This window comes from Drosophila virilis, chromosome 3 (genome assembly GCF_030788295.1).
Source record: "Drosophila virilis strain 15010-1051.87 chromosome 3, Dvir_AGI_RSII-ME, whole genome shotgun sequence".
NCBI lineage: Eukaryota > Metazoa > Arthropoda > Insecta > Diptera > Drosophilidae > Drosophila > Drosophila virilis.
This window is the reverse complement of record NC_091545.1, coordinates 22,212,849-22,236,307: the sequence shown is the minus strand read 5'-3', so window position 1 is coordinate 22,236,307 and position 23,459 is coordinate 22,212,849. Positions and strand designations below refer to the sequence as shown.

The following is a 23,459-nucleotide window of genomic DNA, read 5'->3' as shown; positions in this document are numbered from 1 at the left end:
GTCTGCAATATGCCCCTTCGGTCATATGCTAATTACTTTCGACAGCAGCTGTTGTAATAACTCAGCCATAAACTGCTCAATGTATACACTAAAAATTATGCATAATTATTTCAAAGCATTTTCATTAATTAGCTAGCGATGTTGCTGTTGCTCCTGTTGCTCCTGGTGTTGTTGTTGGTGTTGTTGCAGCGCTTCCTGCCGATTCTTGGCTGTGTTTGTGTGTGTGTGTGAGGTTAATGTAGGTCGCTAGGTGGCGCCACCGCACAGATTTCGACAATTTAACACCTTCATTATTAATTGAAGATGGACTTAAACCTTGTAAAGTGCCCGCCCTACGCCCGCACTTCAGGCTTTTATTATAGCGCACAATTTACGCCAAGTTAAACAGGGTAAAAAATTTTTACGTTTTGGCAAAACTTTGTGCTGAAAGCTTCGCCCACAACTTTTGGAATATTAATGATGATTTGCTGCCAGCGAACAGAAAGAGAGAGGCTGCAAATTTTTGTAGTATTATTATGGAGCTGGGCATATCAGTTATTCGATACGGTTTGTGAGCAGCGCGGATCGACAAGATAAATGTTAATTTAAGTTCTTCAAATTAAGGAAGTGAGAGAACGATTTTAGAACTTTAGAAAGAAAAAGTGAAAGATAAGTCTTGAATATGGCCTTAATAGAAATTTGTTAATAATTTGGCCCCTTTTTGTCGATCTCAAAGTGGAAGAACACGATGGTGAAAGTTTATGAGAAACTTACAAATAACGCATCCATATAAGCGAACTTACGACCAAGAAGTCGCTGGTTCAAATCAAGCATTTCAATTTGAATATTTGCTTATTTAATTTGTTTCATAAACGCGTTCTAGGAATATAATTTAATATCTTCCTGAAATTGAAATTTACTGGTAAAGCGTCGTCTTCAAAATTCGTAGAAGACCATAAAATATTTTTAAAAATTAATTATAAAGTGTTTGCAGGATAAGGGTATCATGTTTAGTGCTTAGAGTTAGGCTTTATTGTTGATGGTTTTCTGTTATGGTTGCTGGATCGTTGTTGTTGCTGTTGCTGCTGCACATGGAAAAACGAGTGAGGAAAATTATCAAGGAGTTTTCGCTTCGTTTTGGCCCATGGCTTATTAATGCAGCTGGAGGCACGTCGATTGGCTTTGCGTTTTCTCTTGTTGTTGCTTATATTAGAGTTCAACAGGGCGTACGCTGGCTTGAGATTTATGCTGATATCGCCCACTTATATGGCAAATTCAAAGCTCTTAATTGCCATAAAGGTTCCGACGATGGACGGTTGGATGCTTCTAATTGTGTGTGGGAGCGGGAGAGAACGAGCGAGAGAAAGGAACAAAGAACCTGTATAATTGATTGGGTGGCTATTGGAATGATGGATGCTTCATTTGTTGCTCAGTTGTTCATAAGCAGACTGTCATTTGTTACCTCAATTGATGCAGTTCAGGCTTACACATAGTTGCTCCTATTATTGGCTTACCGACTGTTTAACTTGGTTGGAAATGGCTAAATAAAGCAAATGAAGTACGTATATATTGGTATAGGTCTTTATTATAACTAGGATTAAGTTAAATTAAGCGAAAGCCTTGCCTGGTATCATATATTATTAGAATTTAGTAATGAAGCTGAATCAATTTGCCGTATTCAGAATATCAGGGTGTTTTTTGTGAAAGATGGTGCTCAAGTCTGGACAATTAAAGCATGTGTGAGATATTTGCTAGGCAAGAGCTTTGCCATTTGCCTGCATCCTGTCGCAGTTCCATGCTCCTCTCCAAACACATATGACAATGCATGACGTCTGGCCTGTTGTGTGCGAACGTCTGAGAAGTGTGTCTGTGATTGCTATTGAGTTTTGGGATGACAGGGCGTCTAAAGCTGGCAGCAGCAGCAATAGCAGTCGGGACTGCAACACCAACAGCAGCAGCAGCAGCAGCAGCGAAATCAAATTTCCAACGCGCACTTTGAGAAATCAAATACAACAACGGCCAGAGGGGCTAGAGAGGGAGGTAGACGGATAGATAGGACATGGCCCAAAGTATGAAGTATTTGCCAAAATACAGAAAAATTGGAATAAAATGAGAGAAAAAGAAGGCACCGAAATGGGCACAATGCAGCGCAAAAGGATTCGGCATCGAGAAAAGCTCGTGAATGGCATTTCCCTGCATTGTGCAGAATGAAGAAGAAGAAGACGAAATAGCGAGAAAATTTTCGATTTCGGGGCAAGCCAAGTGCCAGATGATTGAAGGAAGCTGCCTGTCGTTCTCTAGCTCTGTCGGGCCGCTGCCCCCCCCCCCCCCCCTCCTTTCCTTCCGCTCCCCATCCCCTTTCGTACACGTAGCTGGCCAAAGGCAACTTACATGTTTGCTAACAAACAAATGCACACATCAGGAGCAGGAGTCGCGCCAGGAGACACACACACATACACACACACACAAACGCGTATATTCAATATGAGCGCAAACAACGTTGGAAAGCAAAGCAAATAGAAAAATTTGCTGCAGCTCGAGAGGACGAAGGACAAACGTCGACGATGTTTGACATATTTGCTTTGACAGTTCCAAGTGCACATTTTAGCCACGTTGTTGCCGCTCCTTTTGCTCGTGCACCGCCATCTTCTGCTTCTGCTACTTCTTTTGCAGCTACTGCCATTGCTTTCACGTCCTTTTGGCATTTTGTGCGCCTTTTTCTGCATTGCAAATGCTTCTTTCAGTCCTTGGTCCTCGCCGGCTGATATGGAAATGGCCACTTAAATGGCCAGAGGGTAGCCTGTCTGCCGTCTGATGCCCTCTGATGTCGTCTGCTGTCAGTTGACTGCCTTCAGCATTTGCGTCTAATAAATATTAATGCAAATTAATCCAATTAAACTGGCGTCAAAATTGTAAAAGACCTTATGATATATACGACTGTACCTAGTATCCCTCGCCTGCCTACTACATCACACATATAGTAGCCATATTCAGAAGCATTGCGTGCAGTTATGGTGGTTGCTCTTTGCTAATTTGACAGATGTTGCAGGGGTTGCTTGATGCCCCAACAGCAACAGCAGCAGCAGCAGCAGCAACAACAAACAAACAAACCAATAAAGAGACAGGGACAGGGGCAGAGGCTGAGGCAGAGGCAGACACAACAAATACCCATGGGATTCTCTTAATCAAATTTATGAAACGCTAATGAGCAAAGTCGCCCAGGAATGAGAAATCCGAATGCAGTCGCAGCGTTTAATCAATGCAGTGAAAGCAAGACAGAGTGGAGAAATGGAGAGATTATAGCCATATAATACACCAAACAGGAGCTTAGCATTATTGTAAATATAGTCGGCAAGTCGGGGCTGTAATATGTCAATGTATCAAAAATAAAACCGTAAGGCCTTGGGGAAATACTTGACAAACAGGCAAATGAGTTTGATTAGCCACGTGCTGTTCATGGAGAGCTTTATACATATATAACTGCGTCTCAAAATTAAACAAAATGAAACGTGCAAAGCAGCTGAGTAAATGTTGCATTTCTTGAAATAAACATAATTTATAGAACAGTAGCTAAGCTTTGAGCTGTTTTAAAGTTGTCTTTTAATTACATTATTTAAAATTAAGTAATTGAAAAACAAACGCAATAGTTACTTAAAGTCTGCATAAAGGCGAACAGCATGCAAATAAGTTTTCCACTAAAACGAATTATGGCCCAAAGCAACCTAAAAAACCATTAACAATAATACTTATCATGTTCCACACTCTGGCACGTTGAGCACCGACTGCGACGACTACGAGAAGGAGTTCTGGCCCTCCGTAACCTGCTCGAGGCTGCTTTCTTCCTGCAGCAAATGACAAACTTTGTGCGTTTTGCACTGTATTCGAATTTAACTCGTTAACAAACCATAAAGTGAAATTTATGTTTGCTACGTGTGAGTGTCACTTGGTAGCTGGCCAAGCCCACGGACACGCCCACGACCAAGCCCAAGCCCGAGCTCGAACTCGAACCCGAATCTAAATGGGGCTCCACCCCAGCCCAGTCCCAGCACTCGGGAGCAACAGCATCGACCTGCAATCTGAGAGCTCAAACTGTTAGCTTGGCCTTTTTATTTAAAAGTTATCATTAAACTTGGCGATGTGCATTTTGACTTTGAAGTTGTATCGTCTGCATGGGTGGAAATATTCTGGACGAGGGGACGGATGAAGGTTGCCATCCAATGCCATGAAAAACGAAAGGATAAACCAGACTTCGACGGACTGACAGACATGGCAGCCCTTGTGCTCCTTTTTGGCTGCATTTGACGCTTTGACTACGTCATTGCACGTCTGTAATAAAGGAACTGGGACACTGACTGGGACAGGGACAGCGGGGGGCACACGTTGTAGCCATATGCATGACTATAACTGATATTTTACGTGCTCCAACTATACACACATGTATCTCACTCTCCCCACACGCTGTGCGTGTGAGTGTGTAATGATTCGGTATATGTTTTATGTCCTTGGGTAACATAAATTGAATTTCACAAAATTGTTGAAGCATAAAACCTGCTTCAAGTGAATTTAAGCCAGCTCATTCTGCTATACTTGTATAAAATGATGCCCTTTTTTGTCTGTCATTCCCAAGTTGTGACTCCTCGCGTCTCATGTCAGAGCTATTGAACAATTTACTCGACCACAGCCAAAATACGCCAAAAGCAACAAAATGTTGCCAACTCACACAACATGCAACAACAGCGACAGCAATGGCAACAACAATATTAACAAGAACAACAAACTAATTTACAAGGCGTTTTGTGTTTAGGCCATTGAGCTAACAAAAATTGGCGTCTAAGTCATGTGACCTACTCACAAGCTTCCTCTATCTCTTCCTCTCTCTTTGTCTCTCTGCCTGTGGCCCGTTTGGCGCATCCGCCATTTGCCACACGCCGCCCACAGACAGCCGCCATTTGCCGTGGCAATCGCCGCTTCCGCATCAATGCGTCAATTTGATACGCTTCGAGGCGACGGTTGCATACAAAGTGATATGGCAGAACAGGACACAGAAAACTTTGCTCTCGGCAACACACATACACACACACACACACACACACACATAAAATGAAGAAAATGTTTGTATATTCTTTTATTTTATTTGATTTAATTTTGTTGTTAAGTCATTTTACAAGAAATGGTTCTTTTTTCTTGGCAATTAACTAACAAAAACAGCAACAGGAAATAAATACTATAGAAAGGGAGAGGTAAAGAAAGTAAAAAAGAGACAGACAAAGAGACTGAGAGAGAGATGGAGAGAGAGTAACACCAAATCGGGAATTTAAAGCATATAGTCCTATTTTTAAAGCCTCTTTTTATATAATTTGAAGTTTTTCATGAAATAGCGAATTGTACTCTACCCAAACTTGACATGATTTTTATTATTTACTGTCATTTTCTATAATTCTGACTGTTCATTTCCCGCCGGCGTGCGCTTTAATCAAGCCAATAAAATGATCACCACACATAGATGAAATTCCATTCCTTTGTTGTTTTTAATTAATTATTATTTATGTAAATAATAACAAATTAAATAATCAAAGATGAAAATTGCTGCTGCATTTGAGCCAGGGGCTTCTCGTTCGTTAGTCCGATGCGTTTGAAAAGGAAAATTTAATAGCTTTTTTGTTTTTGGTTTTTTTTTTATACAAAATTTGAACACCATATTCCCCCATTTCGAACTGTATTTATCAAAACCCGCAGGAACGAACTACGAAGTGGATCTCTTATAGCATAGACTGTGCGTTGGTCACAGCTCAGTTAATCAGGAAAAAGTCTTGTATTTATGTAAATAATCAAACAGCTATACACCATGTTTGACCCAATTAACAGAGGTCCCACTTGTCCAATCATCACACGCTCATTACTCATACGCCGCGCGGACCACAAAAAAAAAATATATATTGTGTACAGGCATGCTTCCTGGCTTCTGCCAAATGAGCTGAATGTAGAAAATCATGACGCTGATTTAATTTGCTTTACAGCACTGCTTCCGAAATATAAGAAAGCGCCAGCAACAACAAGAACTATAAAACCAGGCAAGACGAAGACGTTAACCAGCTCAATATGTATGGGCAGCCACGCCCACATCGCACGTCGCAACGTTTGCAAATTGTTGGCGAACAGATGAAATGAAGGGCTGTGCGGTTTTAACGACAGGAAGTTGCTTCATCATGACGTCAACTACACTTCAAAGTGGTTGCGCGGGACTGGTTGAAGGAGCGGCAGCTCGGAAGTTAAAAGAGGGTTGAACTTAAGGCAACTGCCAAGGTCAGAGAGACGCCAGGCCCAGGCTTGTGACTTGGCTGGTTTGCCTTGTGCCATTGCCATATATGAAGAGAAGTGCATCTAATTGACACTTGAGTGCTCCTGCTGCTGCTCCGTCAAGTGGCTCAAGAAGGTTGCGAATCCTTTGGAGCTGCCAGCGTCGAGTACTCGCTACAGCCTCAAATTGTAATTGCCATTGGCCATTAAACGTTTCCGGGCTGAGGGAGGCCTTGTCGACGTCGGCGGCATCGGTGGCCAGGAAACAGGGGGCAGGGGGCAGGAACACTTGCACACACACTTCAAGTTTTATGGGCCACAATTTACGTGCGTTGCCACTTGGCAACAAAACAACAAAATGGCCGTAAACAGATGCCCAAGGCAGCCCAAACCATCTCCATAATTCATCAAATGACCAAACACTGTCAAAGGCAGCAGGCAGCTGGAGTGTCGCGAGGGGGGAGTCAAGGCTGGGGTCCGTTCGGGTCGGTGGCAACTCGGTGCAAGCAAGCAGAAAAGGGGCAACAAATGAGGTGAATAATTTTATAAGCAAATGAGCAGATTACAAACCGAAAATGGCACAAGACATTGACCAGAATTTGACCCATCATATTCCTGACGGCCCAAAGCAGGACAACAAACGGCCATAACTATAGTTGCGCCTTGAACCCAAAGAACAACGTTGTTCTCGTTGTTGTTGTTGTTCTCGTTGTTGTTGTTGTTGTTTTTGTTGCTTGTCGTTGTTTGCGCTTGTCAAACCAATAAATGTAAAATTTTCTTTAAGTACATATCAAAAGGGATCATAAAATAGACCAATAAATGTTGAATGCTGGCGAGAGTGAAGAGACACGCACACACACCTACACAGCGAGTGTGCGTGTGTGCGTGTGTGCGTGTTTGTCATTGGCATAAAAAGCAGTCATCAACCGCATTGAGTTTTATTGTGCAGTTTTCTACTTGATGCCTACTTGTGACTGGCCCCCGCACCTCCTCATTCTCTCGCTGAGATCCTGCTCCTTTGGCACTCTATTTCTTGTATAGTATAATAGAAGAGACATAAAATAAATAAATATATGCAAATGTGTGCGTGTATATATAGACCATTGTGTTGTTTGCATTGAACGCTTCAAGGTGCACGCGCTTCACTTATTCCAGCTCTGTGTGTGTGTGTCTCTGTTTGTCTGTGTATGTTTGTGTGTGTGTGTGAGCTAGCACAACAATTGAAAATGCATATTAAGTAGTCATCGACAATGGCAATGCTATAGACCCTATGAATTTTAAATTGCCCACATTCGAGTTACCTGAACTTTAACCTTTACAAAACGCGGTCAGTCAGGCAGATGATTTAACCCTTTAAAAAATGCATTATTTATTTATCAGATCATTTTTGAAAGCGCGTAAACATTGTTAAACTTTATATTGTTTGTTTCCATTGCTTGGCATTCATCAGTTGGTTAATGGAAAACAATTTTGGTCTTCGATTTATCCCTCTTGAATTGCTTCAACAGTCTGTAACGTTCGCTGGGGCTCATCTGAGGTTTGACTAAATATTCAGATATTCATCATATTAATCGTTGCTGGATTTTTGTAAAGCCTTGCCAGGGTTCCATCTACTTAAGAGACTGCACGATTTGGCAAGACTTTGCTGCCAAAGTAAATGTCGCATTAAACCACATTTTCGGTAAATTTAGGTTTCGCTACGTTAACCATCAGCCTTTCATTAACTTGGCCGATGTCTAATAACAGTTGGGGAAGCACTGCTCACTGTGCTCAAAGCTGCCAAGATAGATTCCTACAGCCTAATGTATGTAAGTAATAAACTAAAATTCTAAATTAAATAAACAAAGGGCTGCTGTTAAAATAAAATCATGCGAATTGAAAGGAGTTTAACTATTCTAAGCTGCGGAAGGAAACAAAACTTTAGAAAGGAAAACCTTCCAACATTTCTTAAAAAGGCCAGTCCTTCTGTTGCAGACAGTATATATCTTAACTAAACTATCCACTAAGTAGTTAGATTATAATGTATTTCAAGATCGCAGTACTATATTCCATAGCTGTACAGGAGAATCAGTAGAAAATTAGTGTTTGTATAGCAAAATATTCTTTTTTTTTAAGGCATGTTCATCAAGCTCAACATTCACTATGCTCAGATATCTTCAAACACGTAAATATCAAATAACGACATAGCTCGTTTTGTATGCATTTTGTCACTTATTGATAACATTGGCAAGCTAAGAACCTGTTTGACAGTTGATTGTAAAATAGATAATGCGAATTACACAGCACTCACTTATTCAACACAATGTCGCCCAAACTGTAAGCCACTTCAATACAGTTGAGCTGTATCCTTTGTGTGTGTGTATGTGTGTTTGTGTGTGTGTATATTGCCTGTCAAATGACAGTTAAACTGTTGCCCCGCTTGGATAGCACGTGCCTTTACAATACATATATTAGCTGCTTTGTAGGCGCAACTGCTTAACATTCATTTGGTCAAAGCCACCACCGAACACCACCAGCAGCAGCTCCCCCCCTTACAAGGAAAACCCACCCCCGTTTGGCAATCTTCGCCAGCTTGGAGCAATCCGCTGCTCGTCGCCTTATCGCTTGGCCATGCGACGCTTTTTAAGTAGCCGCCAATGCGTTAAATTGTATTTTGTTATTATCAGAGAAGCCCCTCCGACTTGGTAGTTGTTGTTGTTGTTGTTGTTGTTGTTCCATATGACACTTTTTGGTGGTTATGGAGGGAGCGAGGGGGTAGGTCGCACATAAAAGGCGTTGAAAGCGTCGACACCTGCGGTCGATTGGGTAGAGCTGAATGCGAGGTCCTTGGGCCGTTAGGTTGCCGATTTTGTTAGGTGTGCGGCGCATTATTGTTGCTTGCGTGTTTCCTAGTGTATGTGCGAGTGTCTGCGTGTGTGTGTGTGTGTGCGTGTGTGTGTGTGTGCTTGCGTGTATTGTGCAATTTATTTTAATGCCGCACGCTTCGGGCGTCGCTTTTAATGCCAAACGCGTCGAGCTAATTTTGTGGCATTTTATGCCCCCCTACCCGCCCATCTTCCCTCGCCCTACTCAGACCCGTCGCTCAGCCCAACAGCCACGCCCTTAAGGAACTTTTGTGGTCCCAGCTGTGCGATCATTTATTTTTGGACGATATTGCGCGGTAATTAGATTATAAAATATGCTATAAAATATGTATGCGAACCAGTGTGCGCCTGTTTGTGTGTGTGTGTGTGTGTGTGTGTTGTTATGCATTGTTGTTTTTTATTACACTAAAACATATGTAGCCACCCACACACACACTCACATATTGCATGCCTCTTACATTTAATGTCCTTTCGGACTATGCGCATTTTATATGGCACATCCTTTGGCCATTTCGCGCCAGCGAAAGCGTTTAAAAGCCATGTAAAAGGATCGCCTCAACGTTGCATCAACCCAACCATTTACAAATTAAGCAAATCAAAGGCAAGCTCAAATGAGTGGGAAGCTGGATTGGGGAGGGGTTACGGCTTCATAGTGTAACGAGGTTTACGCTAAAAGCGTCGCAAATGCATAAATAATGAGATGTTAGCGTTGTGCTCTTTTTTGTTACCCTGTAAAAGGCAAATTGTAGATGGTATTGAGGATATAGCAAATGAGGGCAGGTATATAGAGAGGACAGATGTAAAAGGATCCATAAGGAAGGAAAGGGAGAAGTATATAGCAGAATGGCAGATATAAAATAGTTGTGAATAGCTGCAGAAAAAGAAAGTGGAGATATTAGCTGATCTGCAGAAAGTATTATGGATATACCAATTAGGAAAAGAGAGTTAAAAATATTAAAACTACAGCAGATGGGAGCAAAAATATGGAGATGGCAGGTGTAAAAAGATGTAGAAAAGAGAAAAGCTATACAGAAAAGTCGGTTATTTAACAGGGTATCGAAAGTTGTGTCAGTCTTTTGATGGACAGCCATTCGGACATGTTGAACTGCATGTTGTCTGTCAAATGCTTTGATGTGTTTCTCTGACTGAAATGCCCTTTGGTATTGCTCACCCGCCCATTTGTTCTCTCACTCTCGCTTAGTGCCAGCTCTGGCGCTGTTTGTCGACCAGCGCGCCTTATAATATGGTTATATTCATAAAATATGAACTCTCTCTAACTCTGACAACTGGCAGACGGGAGACTGTTTCCTTTGGCTGCCCGACCAACTAACTAATAGTAGCTTTGTAGCCCAGCATTTTGGGCGAATGTGGGTCGCGTAGTTGGGCAAACTGAATGCTGGTTTGACTGGCTGCCATTAGGGGTACTCCATTCCGCCTGCTGGTAACGTCGCTTTTGGTGGCCACATAAGTGTTTGGGTGTGCGGCAAATTATATTTGTACATTAAGTTCTCGCAGCGGCAACTCAGCGACAGCCAAAGGCGAAACTCAGCGTTAGACGGCAGTTGACTTTGTTCCTTGCCTACTCCATTCCTCCACTCCGCCATTCAACATGGCGACTCCTTCGCGCCTCTGCCTGCGTATGCCACAAAAATTCCTAAGAGCTCATTAATTATTGAGATACTATAAACAAACTGAAGCTGAAGCTGAAGCTGAAGCTCTTTCTCGCACCGAGCCAAACGAAGTCAAGCTCGTTTGTGGTTGCCTACAGCCCAAGCACATTTGCTTTGCAACCGCTTTGTGCGGCTGCCTTCCTGCCACACCGCCAGCCTTTCTCCCCATCCAATGTCCTGCGGCCTCATGCCATCTTCCCCTCTCCCTCGCCCGCTTCCGCTTCCTCTCACACTGCTATATGCTGTGTGTATAAAAGTGGACAGTTTTTTGCTTTGAGTGGCCTGGCAATTTGGCATTTCCCTTTCTTAATCAGGCCCGAGTTCAGTTAAACTCAAGGCAGCAAACCGGTTTGAACCGAACCGGTTTGAGCTTGGAATTTCAATCCGTACCAAATGACATGACTTGGTTAAAGCAAAAAACTTTCGACTTTTTGAGACATAGAAGATTTTTTCATTATGCAACCACTTGATATTTTAACTGTGGTACCCGAAATAAAAATATGGACCAATTCGGTCTTTTCTTCAGGCACAAAGTGTATTAAAGCTTCGTCTATATTGAAAGTAGTTTCCTTTACTTGTTTTACTCAGCCTCATGCTGCCCTCTTCCCTTTTCATTTCATTCTGGTCGCTGCTTTACTTCATTTCGTTCACCACAAACGCACACACACAACGCACACACTCACAACATACAGAACACGCGCCTCTTGCCTTATTCATAATTTATGCCAGAAGCACATTGGGGTGCCCATTCGGAGCACCGGAAATGCCACCATATTTATGTGTGAGTGTGTGTGTGGGTGTGTGTGCATATATGGGCGGCTTGTGTGCGGGGGCATTCCTTTGGGCATCGAATGGGGCTGGGGCCACAACGAGAGCAGGGGCCAGGGCTACGACAACGCGTGACAATAAGAGGCCACGGCTGACACTTGAACTGCGCTCTTATTGTCATTTATTGTTGTTGTTGCTGTTGTTGTTGCTGGGTTAAGCCCAACCCCAATTTGCACGCTCTTTTCCATAAATGCAACCCGCTGCGCTTGGGTCTGGGCTGTTTCTTTTATGGGATTGCCAATGGGAATGGGATTGGAAGTGGGAGTTGGTGAAAGTATTCCAAGTGGACTGAGCGTATTCTCATTCTTAAATTGTTTCGCCAACGGTGCTAAATGGCACACACAGATACACACGCACACACAAACAACCGGAAAGGTGGTTGAAGGGGAGTTAAGGCGGCATTACCCATAATATTTGACCCATGCGCTGCAATTAACGTCACATAGAATGGACAGCACACAAATTAGAGCTGAGCTCCATAAAGAGAGCCCGAGTGTATAATTGTTATTGGCATTGTGGTGTGGGCAGGGCAGGTGGCAACGGGGGTGTGGCACTGGCAACTTGCTTAGCAATTTTTACCTTCAACGTTGGCAACTGAACATTTGCCGAGGTAGTTAGCAGCATTTTTCTGAAGCTTAATCCAGATGAACTCTATGTTTCTTTCTCACTCTCTCTCTCTCTCTTGACCCTGACGCTTTTAACGAGGATCGCTGAATGGGCTTGTGCGGCTGCTTGACTCTGCTTTTGTTAACCCAATACATAAGCTCCTATTGAACCTTTCTAGTTTGCCGGGAACAGCAATTCAAAAGCAACAACAGCAGCAACAACAAATCTCTTTGCTCTTCACATAGCTCAATTTTCATTTGCCCGATTTCAGTTTTTTTCTTCTATTTTTTTTTCATGTATTTTTTTTTTTCAAGTACTCACTTTTGGGTGCCATAGAAATCGCCAATCGATTTCATTTCTTTGCCGCTGCTCGAATCACCCATTTCCATTCACCAGCAACCATCCCTTGGCTCGTCCTCCCCATTCTCTTTCAGGAATCGCGTGCCTCTCCTGACTTCTCTGTGTAATTTCGCTTCAAACACTTTTGGGCATGTGATTTGCTCGTCTCACTACCAGCAGAAGCAGCAGCAGCGGCAGCAGCAGTAGAATTTTTGTGATTTGTGTGCCTGTCCAGCTGCCACCTCCAGATCCGGAATCAGAGCAGCCCACCTACCTACTATCCTGCCCAGCCAGGCCCACAACCGGCCACTGCAATTTTGTAGGTCAATCGCAGAGTTTTTTCTTTTTTAGTCGGGTTTCTCGCACGCAATGGCGTCACCGGGGCGTCCGTTGTTGGAAATATGATTGTGACAGTGGGCGTGCCAGCTGCCACGCCTACCACAGTTGTCATGCCAACTGCACTACATACATGCTCCTCCTCCTTCTCCTTCTTCACCACCTATCCATTACCCCCTCCCCGCTCGTCACTCCAGCGTGTTGCATGCAAACGTCTCGAACAATAAATTCGCATGCGTTTCCAAAAACTAAAAATTTTTGCTTGGCCAATTGCTTGGTGAGGGAGGGAGGCAATGGTGCCCCAGGGGGGATGGGTATTTTGGCCGAAAACGCTCTGGGTCGTCGCTGCCACCGCATAGTGCATATTTGATTTTATCTGTTAACTCTTTTAGCCACAAATCCACACAACAACTTCCAATGCGAATCGTTGTTGTACGCCGCTCGCAGCTTCACTGCATTTGACAGCAGGACAGCTCCCCGCGTTCCATTTCCCCTGCCAGCCCCTGGACGCTGTCCGCTGTGTTGTCTGTACTGATGCCAATGCCGCTGCCGAATCTGCTGCGGCCGAATCAGGCCTAGGCCTAGTTCTGTTCCTGGCTCCGGCTCTGACTCTGGCATAAATGCATGCGTACAGCCAGGGAATCTGCTCGTATCTCGCTCAATGCTCAGCAACAGCCCTTGCTGCCCGCCTACCAAATTTGTTTTATGGCAGAACCACACACACACGCACACACACACACACACACACACACATGGCTGCCTTTTCTGGTGGAAGGAGCATTACGACTTTACCATGCACCCTAGAGTATATGCAGTTCTATAAGAGAACTAATGAATTATTTCGCATGGACTTCTCGACATATCGTAAACGTGTATTGCTTAATTTAAATCTATCAATCAATTATTTCCAGTTTCACATTCAACATTTTTAATTTCATCAAGCTAATTTTCAGCCGAAGCTAACTTAACAAGCATCAGTAACAAAACATTGCTGCCAGATGACTGCAATAGAAAAGCATTAAATGAGTCAAGTAGAGTATTTCTGCTTCGGTGTAGTCCCACTCTGCGCTGCGCTTAGATTTTTTGAGGCCCCATCAAAATTTATTGTTTATTGTGCGTTGTGCTATGCGCAATTCATATTTTTGTCATAGTTTTTTGGTCGCGTCTGAATTTGAAGTTTGATTTGTTTGGCGGCCCGCATAAAATGTAGTTCATCAGGTTTTCGAGCAACGCATATTGCCTTTGATTTGCAATATGCTTCATTCATAAAACTGGGAATATATATATAGGTATTTATTTATGTGTGTATGTTGTCATGGTATTTGGCTGGCCGGCTGGCATTGACAGCTCTTTGCCGTCTTTTGTTGCCATTTTAGTGCAAATATTTTAGACAAATAGCTGAGTACAAAAAAAATACGCCGTGAGGCTGCCTGCCAGTCGCCTCTCAATTGCGACAGTCCAAGCAGCAAGTCAATGCAAAGCAAAGAAAAACATAAACAAAACAACAACACTTGCAACAACTACAACACACACACGCACACACACACACACACACACACACACACATTTCAATGAGCTGCTTTGGCATTTATCTCTATCATGTTACAAATTGCTCAAGTGCGGCAAGATATTGAAGCAACAAGAACAACAACAACAAGAAGCAGCAACCCGACTTTGACTTGGTCCACGTTTGGCTTGTCTTTGACCACATGGCAGAGCAGAGCAGACAAAGCTGCCCCCAGCAGCCCCCTAACAAATCATTCAAGTGTGCGTCCTGTGTATGTCCTGTGTGTGTGTGTGTGTGTGTGTGTGTAGACAAAAGTTTTCCAAAGACAAATAAAACTGTTAAGTGAACTCTTCAGTTTGTTTCTGGCTAACGGGGCTGACAGGCTGACTGTCTAGCTGCCCCCCACACCACGCCCCTTATCCGCCCTCTTTTAAGAGCAAAAGGGGTTGTAAATATCGAAATTTGTAAATATGCATGAAATACGGGCATGTTTAGCATTTGCAAACATTTTCTAAGCTGACGTTCCACACCCACTTCTCGTCCCGCATAAATCCAGATACGCCGCAGGCTAAAATACTAAGCACCGATCTGGGTACTCTAACTTTGTCAGGTGCAAATAGGAAATCTCTTGGAGCTTGGAAGTCTTTAATAATAGTGGAGCATGTATCAACCGATATCTCTATACATACCCAATTCAGGGACAATTATTAACGGGGATATTATGTTAAAAGTCTTTCAATCTCTTTTCATATTTGGATATTTTAAGTATCTCTCTATGCTATAAGTCTCTCAATCTCTTCCGATATATTTTTATATACTTAAAGCAGGGATATAAGTTGAAATTATGTGTAAAAATCTGTCAATCTCTCCGACGGGTATTCCGATTCGTTAGATAAGCTAGGAATAATATATAATAATAATAGTAACTGGAATAATATTTATAATTTTATTAAAATAATGCTAAAGTTTAACAAATGCAATAACAATCATGCACTAAGGTCTTTTTTAGGTTAGCGTATTTAATATTCGTTGCACGTTCTAAAAAATTCGTCCTGATTTCCCTAGCTTATGGTCTGCTGTTGCCTTGGCTTGTGAGTTACTTCAGGTGCGGAAATAGACTCTCCCTTGACCTGTCTTCCGCTTTGTGCTCGGCTCTCTTCCGTTTGCTATGACAATGTCCGTATTGTAGTTGAGTCAATATATTATACATTGTTGTCCCTCTGTCTTCCCTTGAGCTTGAGCGTTGGAGGAGTGGGAGAGGGACTGCTGCTAACTGGTGGCTCCTAAACAAGCGTTTAGAGCTTTGTTAGCAGTTTTTCAAGTGAGCAGCGCTTGAAAGCGGCAAGCCGAGGAAGATGGAGAGAGGGCGTGCAGAGAAGGGGCTGCAAAAAAACAAAAAAAAAGGAAAAAAGTGCACAAGTAGCACAAAATGTCAATGTAAATAAATAAATTTTTGAAATGTACATTTCTCGCTATCTTTGCTGCTATCTGTGTGCCGCCCCCCACTCCAGCTGCTGCTGCCACTCTGTTGGTTGTATAAACGTATCTCGATATCTACATATGAGGCTGCTGCTGCTGCTGCTGCTGCTGTTGCTGCTGATATTTCTCTATGTTTTTGTTTTGCATGGCTTGTTACTACGTTTTTCACTCCCCTTCCAGCTGATGTACCCCGCGTCGCCCTCTTCGTCTACACGCATTTACAGATAGCTACACATGTTCAGGTTGGCAAACACATGGCGTATACGTAACGTTGTACCGTGGGAAATCGTTGTTGTTATTGTTGCTATTATTGCTGTTATTTGTTATTTTTGTGTATTGTTATTGTTTTCGCCGTCGTTGTTGTTGCCATTTCACTGTTATTGCTGGGACATTGGGAAAAAGTCGTTCGTTTTAGGCTTTTGTCATAAATTTGCCCGCCCTCTTTTTGTTGTCTTCTTAAATGTCATAATTCAAATTGCCAAACCTCTCCAAAGAGGTATTTAGACATATTTCCATTTGACAATGGTTTAATCCTTGCAAATATTTTTGAGACACATTTCAATGCCATTCTCAAGTGTAGTCTGATATGTTCATGATATGTGTTAACGCATTGAAGATTATTTATTTCGTCCTAAAAATGTTTGTTACTTTGAGAACATTTTGTTGCGAGTGCGGTTCATTGGGTTATGCGACTGCGATAATGCAGTTCGCAATGCCTCGATTGACCATGAAATTTCGCCGACTTGACTTGGACTTGGACACATTCAGTTTCAGTTGCACGTCGCACAGCACAAGCGATGCATTATCGGCCTTTTCACTGGCAATTGTCGCAACGGGCAAGCCGACGTCATCGGCTCAAGTTGTGGCAGTTTCCCTTGACGATCTTGTTGTTGCTGCTGCTTTGGGCGCTGCATCAGCAGCTGAGCCATTGGGATGGCTTGGTTGATCCACTGCCAGCCGCGGTCATTGACAATATGCCAGCTGCTGAAATTGGCGCATTTTCCAGGCTCTGGCTAGAGTATGGCTACAATGCTTGGCTGGCTGAGCGCATTCCAGTGCGTCGCGAGCTGCCGGATATGCGTGATGATCGCTGCCTGGAGAACAGCTATCGGAACCTGAGCACACACATTGATCCGGTGTCCATTGTCGTAATCTTTCGCAACGAGCAGCTGGCCATGTTGCTGCGCACGCTGCACAGCATTGCGGACCGATCGAATCCGGAACTGATTGGGGAGCTGCTGTTGATAGATGACCACAGCGATGCCGGCTTCTGGCAGCAGCAGCGCTCCAGAGACGCTTTCAAGGCGTATGTGCAGCGGTATATTCATGGAGCGGCACGTATCTTTCATCTGGAAGAGCACGTGGGCTTGGTGCGAGCGCGCCGCCTGGCTGCTGCTGAGGCTGAGCAGGAGACGCTCGTCTTTCTGGACGCACACGTCGAGGTGACCGAGGGCTGGCTGGAGCCGATGCTGGCTGTCATCTGTGAGAATCGTTTCACGCTCGCCACACCGCAGCTGGATCGACTGGATGAGGAGACGCTGGAATATGTACGTGTCGTGGAACGGCGTGGCCTCTTCGACTGGAACCTGCGACGGCGCGAGGTGCCGCTGACATGGCAACAGATAAAGCAGCTGCCGCGACCGTTTGCCACAGCTGTGCTGCGAACCTCGGTGTTTGCCATCGATGCGGATTGGTTCAATAAGCTGGCACATCTCGACATGCACCTGAATGGACCTGCTGCTGCCGAGCTGGAGCTGAGCCTAAAGGTGTGGCGCATTGGAGCACGCGTGCTCCAGGTGCCCTGCTCCCGTGTGGGTCATCTGCAGCCCAGCGATCTCAGCTACATGCAGCGCTATGGAGATCTCCAGCAAATGGCCCGCGAGCATTTCAGTGTGAGCAAGTTCTTGTCGATTTCGATTCCAGCAGCAAATCATAACTGGCTGTCGCTTTTAGAGCTACAAACGTCTGACGGAGATCTGGCTAAGTGAGCCCAGCTACAAATCTGTGGTCTATCAGCATCAGCCACAAATCCAACAGGCCCACATGCCCAATGTATCTAAGCTACAGGAGCTCATTAAACGTGCGAATTTCGAGTCGTTCGATTGGTATTTGCAGCATGTGGCAACCGACCTGCTGCTGCATTTTCCACTGCTGCCTCGCATTGACCTGGCGCACGGCACCCTGCGACCCGCCCACCTGCCCAGCTACTGCCTGACGGCTGATTTGAAAAGTCGACGCATCCATTTACAGCCCTGCAATGCTGTCCAGCAGTTGATTCAAAACTGGACCCTAAGCTCGCTGAACGATCTGCGACTCGGCGTGGATATTTGTGCTGAGGTGCAGCCCACTCAGAATGTGGCACTGAGTGCCTGCCACACGCTTGGCGGTCGCCAGAGCTGGCGGCTGGACATGGACAAAAATTATCTGATTAGCAATCGGCACTGCTTGGAGTTCAATGTGCGAATGCGGGTGCAGGTCAGGAACTGTGATAACATGAATCAACGCCAAATGTGGTTCTTCGAGCACACGAACGTGGCAGCAATAAATGCAAATAACTCGTAAGTGGCGACAAAATGGAAAATTTACATTTTTCTTACTGCCTTTTTTTAAATGTAGTTTATTATTCATAATGAATATCATTTTTTCCCTCAATTTCAAGCAGTCATTGACAGTTTTACATGCACATGTTCTTAATGCGGTATATAACCCTGCTGTAGGCTAAGCACACGCCGCAGCGCCATCTATTGCTACTTAGTCAAGGCGCGCACCTTCGCTCTAAGCATTGATCGTTCAGCAGCTAAAAGTATGCTACATTTTAATGTATGCCCTTTGAAGTATGCAACACTTTCTATAATTCGCTAAACCCTTTTCTTTTACTAAATTATATTTGAAACTCGTTTGAAAATTGCTGCACGACAGATATAACTGTTGTTCAGTCTTTAAACTAAGCTAGATTTGTTATTACTTTAAGGCTTTCGTGCGATTTGTTTATGTTTTTCTTGATTAAAATGCCGCTGCAGCAGCTGCAATCGAACATGATGCAGCAATTTGTGGGCTGGCACTTGTCCCGGTCTTCTTCTAGCTGCAGGGCGCGGCTCAGCAGCGATGCGGCTACCGTTTTGTAGAAGTATTTTAGTTATCGGCTCGGTCGCAGCTGCCTCCGCCTTGCCAGCTTGTTAACGAGCGACACACGCAGCAAAAATCATCAACTGTTTTGAAATTGATGCTATCAGAGTGAAATGATAATTATCGAAAGACAAATGGTACGGTGCTGGCTGACTGGCTGCCTTCCCGGCATCGAATCCGTTTAGAAATGCAACACTCAGCGGCAGTCCATGCGTCCAAAGGCAGATAGCAGCCACAGATAGAGGCGGTGGCAGGTCCGAGCATGAGTGCGAGTCAGAGTCAGAGCCCGAGTACGAGTACGAGTACCCGCAGCACGGGCTGCGCTGCGCCGCTTGCTTGGCGGAATCCATCAACATGTGTACATATTTCAAATCCAATTTATGTACTTGCATAGCCGAAACGCAATTACTTCGCAGTTAACGCCCAGCCTCAGCCACAGCCACAGCCACAGCCGCTGCCAGAGCAACAGCAACAGCCGCAACCACAGCCAATGCCAAAGAGATGCGTTGCAAATCTCCACACGGCCACAGTTGCAGTTGCAGCAACTGCTGCTGCTGCTGCTGCTGCTGCTGCTGCTGCTGCAGCATAAAAATCAGCGCTCAGCTGCAGCCACTGCCGAGTGGCAACTGCCGCCGGTTTGTGTTACCAACTCGTTGGCTTGTAACCGATCCTGCGCCTATAAATTGCAACCAATACACACGGCGGCCCATACCCGCGGCTGCTTGTTATACACTGCCGAGGAGTACGCAGAGCTAAAAGCCTATCAACTATGTTAATCGATATGGCACAGCTATGGAATTAGTCGATCGGAGAATCATATACAAATTTTCTTATTAGATATTGAAATATTAGAATTTCGGTCAGTTTTCTTATCTTCCTTGTAAAGCTAACATGTACTTTACCGCAGTTTTGGCACCTTGTAAAAATCTCAGCGAGGCAGTCGATGTTTATTCTCAAACTTTTCCAGCGTTGCCACCTGGTTGAACGTCAAATGTGAACAGTAAAATTGATCGACACCTAAGTCACGCACTTTTGCAAGAGCATAGACAGTTCGTTGTCTTTGGGCTGACAGCCTACCATGGTTGTTGCTGTTGCATGTTGTTGTTATTCGCGTTGAATTCGCGTTCTCTCTCGCTTGAATTTGGCTTGCATGATGACCATCATGCCAAGAAGTTAACAAGTTTGCGCCAATGGGAGAAAGGCCGTCGACGACGACGATGATGACGCTGCCTGCGAGGCTGTGAGGCATTGAGGCTCTGAGGCTGCGTTGACGATGACCGCTTAAAAAGAACTGTGTAAATTTTAATGGCTGCAGTTGCATCCGCAGCAGCAGAAGCATCAGCAGCAACAGCCACACACATGCCCCATACCAAGTCGAACGTCAGTCAGGCAGGCAGCTTTCAACAGGTAAGCCTGCGACCAAGCCCAAGCGCTGGCCCGGCTCGTTATATTTTCCCGGCCCGACAGTGCGTAGGGCGCCTTCAGCTGGCTTCGCTGCCACTGCCGCTGCCGCTGTTGGCGTCGCTGCGTAATTGTAGGCCACTGTTTTAGCTTGTTGTCGATAATTAGCGCTTGTTACCCCGCGCACCGCTGGCCGCGTGTTGCCTGCCAGCTAACAGGCCAGCCAGCCTGCCTGGTTATTATTTATTATGAGCTTGTTGTTTTTCATCATAGCTCATTGCCCATGCCCATGCAAAGGAAACATACCGTGGCAAACCCTCCCTTCCCCTTGCCCAGCGATCAACGCATTTTCCATAATTATTTCGAGAGTTGTCGGGGTGCGCGCGCGCGCGCCTGCGCAAAGAGACGGGAGCGAGAAGTCAGAACGCGGCATAAACGTTCCTCTTTAGCCAAGACACACACCCCCCAGAAGATCGGCATTCACTTGTTGCTGTTGTTCTTTTAGTTGTGGTTGCCTTGGCACGAAACGTAATATAATATAAATATAAACAGGGAGCAGTTAGTTTTCAATTCTTTTTTTCGCATCCACTCGCTGAATTGGTTGCATGCGGCATGTTGCACGCTGCTCAGCTTGTGCCCCGCAGTTGTTTGAGCATTGCGAGCTGTTAAGGATGATGCCAGTGCCGCAGAGCCATGGAGAATGTGAGAATGCTGCCTGGAAGCCTTGCGAGTCATGGCACAAGGGATATATTATAGTAATTACAAAATTAAACTGAGGATCTCTTTCGCTCTCGCGCGCGCGCCCATCGTGTAAAGCCTATCAGCAGCATCGCTTGACTATGTGGCAAAATCTGATGGCAGCGATAAGATGCGAGATTCAAACTCACAGAAGATTGTGAACTTGAGTGTTGATAATCTCGCTAAGGAATCTCTATAAAACACGCACTGAACATAACGAAGAAACCCTTAAACATAGGCGAAAACTAAAGAAAACTGTTCAACTGAGATTTAAACCATTAATTGTTAAATTTTTTTTAATGGGAGAGGGTTATTTTAATTTATTTGCTATGAGATTTTGATATCTTATCCCTGCGCCAATATTATTTATTTCATTAATATGTTTTTAATGTTTACTAGACATAGGCTCCATATCTTATCCTCCTGCCCTTATTTTATTTATATTTTATTTTATTATGTTAAATTAACAGTTGCTCTAATCTATGTTACAGTGTTAACAGCCATCTGCATAATTGAAAATACCCCGCGAATTCTTTTTAAATAAGCTAATAACTTCTTGAATTCGTGTTCAATTTAATGTCTTCTTTGAAATCGGATAATATTATCATGAGAAGAAAAGAAACGATGCCTGAGCATCATTATCAGCCCTCTGCTGAGTGTAAATTTTTGGTTAACAATAACATCGAAGGCAACCGCAATTCGGTGGCTGCTTATCCTTCAAGGCTGTTAAAACAATTTACACCAACAGAGTCAAAGTCAGTTAGGCTGAGGTGAGTGCAGGGCCATGGCCAGGGACAGGAACAGCGTCAGGCAACAATTGAATCTCGCATAACTTTGCGTTGTGGCCTCAGTTGATCGTTAAGAGCATTTTGTGTTGCCCTTTTCTGCCTGTCTCTCTGTCCGTCTGTCTGTCTGTCGTATGCAAGCAACAGCAGCAACTTAATCGACATCGTTTTCACATTGTCAATTGTCTGCAGCACTCTGCATGTCCATGTCCTCCACAACCTTCACCCATCATCAACAGCAGCCGCCGCCGCAGCCGCAGCCGCAGCCAAAGCAGCAGCAGCAGCCAGCATTAAACAAAAGCCAAGTCACATCATCAAAAAAGAAGCAAAAGCTTCAACTTCAGCAACAGGCAACAGGCTTCAGCTTCAGCTTCAGCTTTAGTTTGAGTCTTCTCCTGTCTGGTCGCTCGACTCTCAACTTCCTGTCAAAGTTCAACAAACCGCCCAGTCAAAAGCACTGAGAACCCCCCTCGCTCTCGCACACACTCTCTCTCTCTCTCTCTCTCTCACTTGGGCTCTCGCCCTGCTCTGTTTAACCATGCGCCATAATTGCAGATTGCAGTGGAAAAAGGCGAGCAGCAGCAGCAGCAGCAACAGACGCAGCAGCAACAGTTGCCGCTGCCTACGTTTCGTTAATATTTTTGCAAATTTTTTTAACCTCCACTTTGCAGAGCCTTGCTGTTGTTGTTGTTGTTGTTGTTGTTGTTGCTGTTGCTCCTGGCACACCAAAAACGTAGCCAACGATCAACAAAAATCTCAGCTTCAAATTGCACTCTCTCGCTCACCCTCTCCATCTCTATCTCTCTCTGTCTCTCTCTTTCTGCATAATATCGCATGTGCACGCAGCCTGCATGCATAAACCAGTTTACACCCCCCTGACATACACCTACCCCTCCCCCTGCTGCTGCTGCTGCTGCTCCTCCTCATATGGTGCTGGGTGAACGGAGTCTTCTGGGCTGCTGCTGCTGCTGCCTGTGATCGATTGCTGTTTGAGCATGCAAATGTGTAAAGACGCCTCCACCGCCGAGGTTGCAAGTCGCATGTTGCAAGTCCGAAACCGGCTAACTGGCTAACTGGCTAACTGGCACGGCCAGAAACGTGTCCGATTGCAGCAGCAGCTTTTTGGCTCTTTTTTACTGCTTCTTCTGCTTCTTCTGGCAGCGACAAAATGCAAAATATATTTGTAAGTTTGTGTTTTTTTGAAATATGTTGCTGACGATCGCCTGGCATTGATTTTCAGCGGCAACGCCTGACACACGCCCGCACGCCACCCCCTGTCCCCTGCCTGCAGGCCTAGCCCTGCTGCAGCTTGGTGTTGCTGCAGTCGTGAGATGCTTGCTGCTGATTTTTGATGAATTTATTAAGATTTTTTCTTGAGGCTTTTTTTTTTTTGTTTTGTGCCTCGTAGCTGGACAGCATGAAAAACCAAAGATTCCAAAACAAAAAAAAAAAAGTTGAAGAAAAACTCTAATGAGTTTTTGGGCAGCGAAAAGTCAAAGTCTTG

At 44.5% G+C, this 23,459-nt stretch overlaps 1 protein-coding gene and 1 long non-coding RNA gene across 3 annotated transcripts in view; both read left to right on the top strand.

The window, feature by feature from the left end:
* LOC116650593 (uncharacterized) overlaps nucleotides 1–23,459 on the top strand; it is a 268,500-nt gene that overhangs the window by 188,647 nt on the left and 56,394 nt on the right. The window lies entirely within an intron of this gene.
* LOC6623605 (putative inactive polypeptide N-acetylgalactosaminyltransferase 12) lies at nucleotides 16,699–18,829 on the top strand. Of its 2 annotated transcripts, XM_032434982.2 has the most exons (3): nucleotides 16,699–17,797; nucleotides 17,859–18,463; nucleotides 18,568–18,829. In XM_032434982.2, exons 1-3 carry the CDS (start codon nucleotides 16,703–16,705, stop codon nucleotides 18,572–18,574), a joined length of 1,707 nt encoding a protein of 568 aa, XP_032290873.1. In that variant the 5' UTR covers nucleotides 16,699–16,702; the 3' UTR covers nucleotides 18,575–18,829. The 2 variants fall into 2 exon arrangements, with proteins under 2 accessions (XP_032290873.1, XP_002048226.1); XM_002048190.4 differs by lacking the exon at nucleotides 18,568–18,829 and having other exon boundaries at nucleotides 17,859–18,486.

Bases quoted from the DNA above. Each gene is read 5' to 3' on its own strand.
- LOC6623605 (XM_032434982.2), top strand. From the start codon at position 16,703: ATGCATTATCGGCCTTTTCACTGGCAATTGTCGCAACGGGCAAGCCGA. The intron at 17,798-17,858 runs GTGAGCAAGTTC...TGTCGCTTTTAG, and splicing joins TGGCCCGCGAGCATTTCAGT to AGCTACAAACGTCTGACGGA.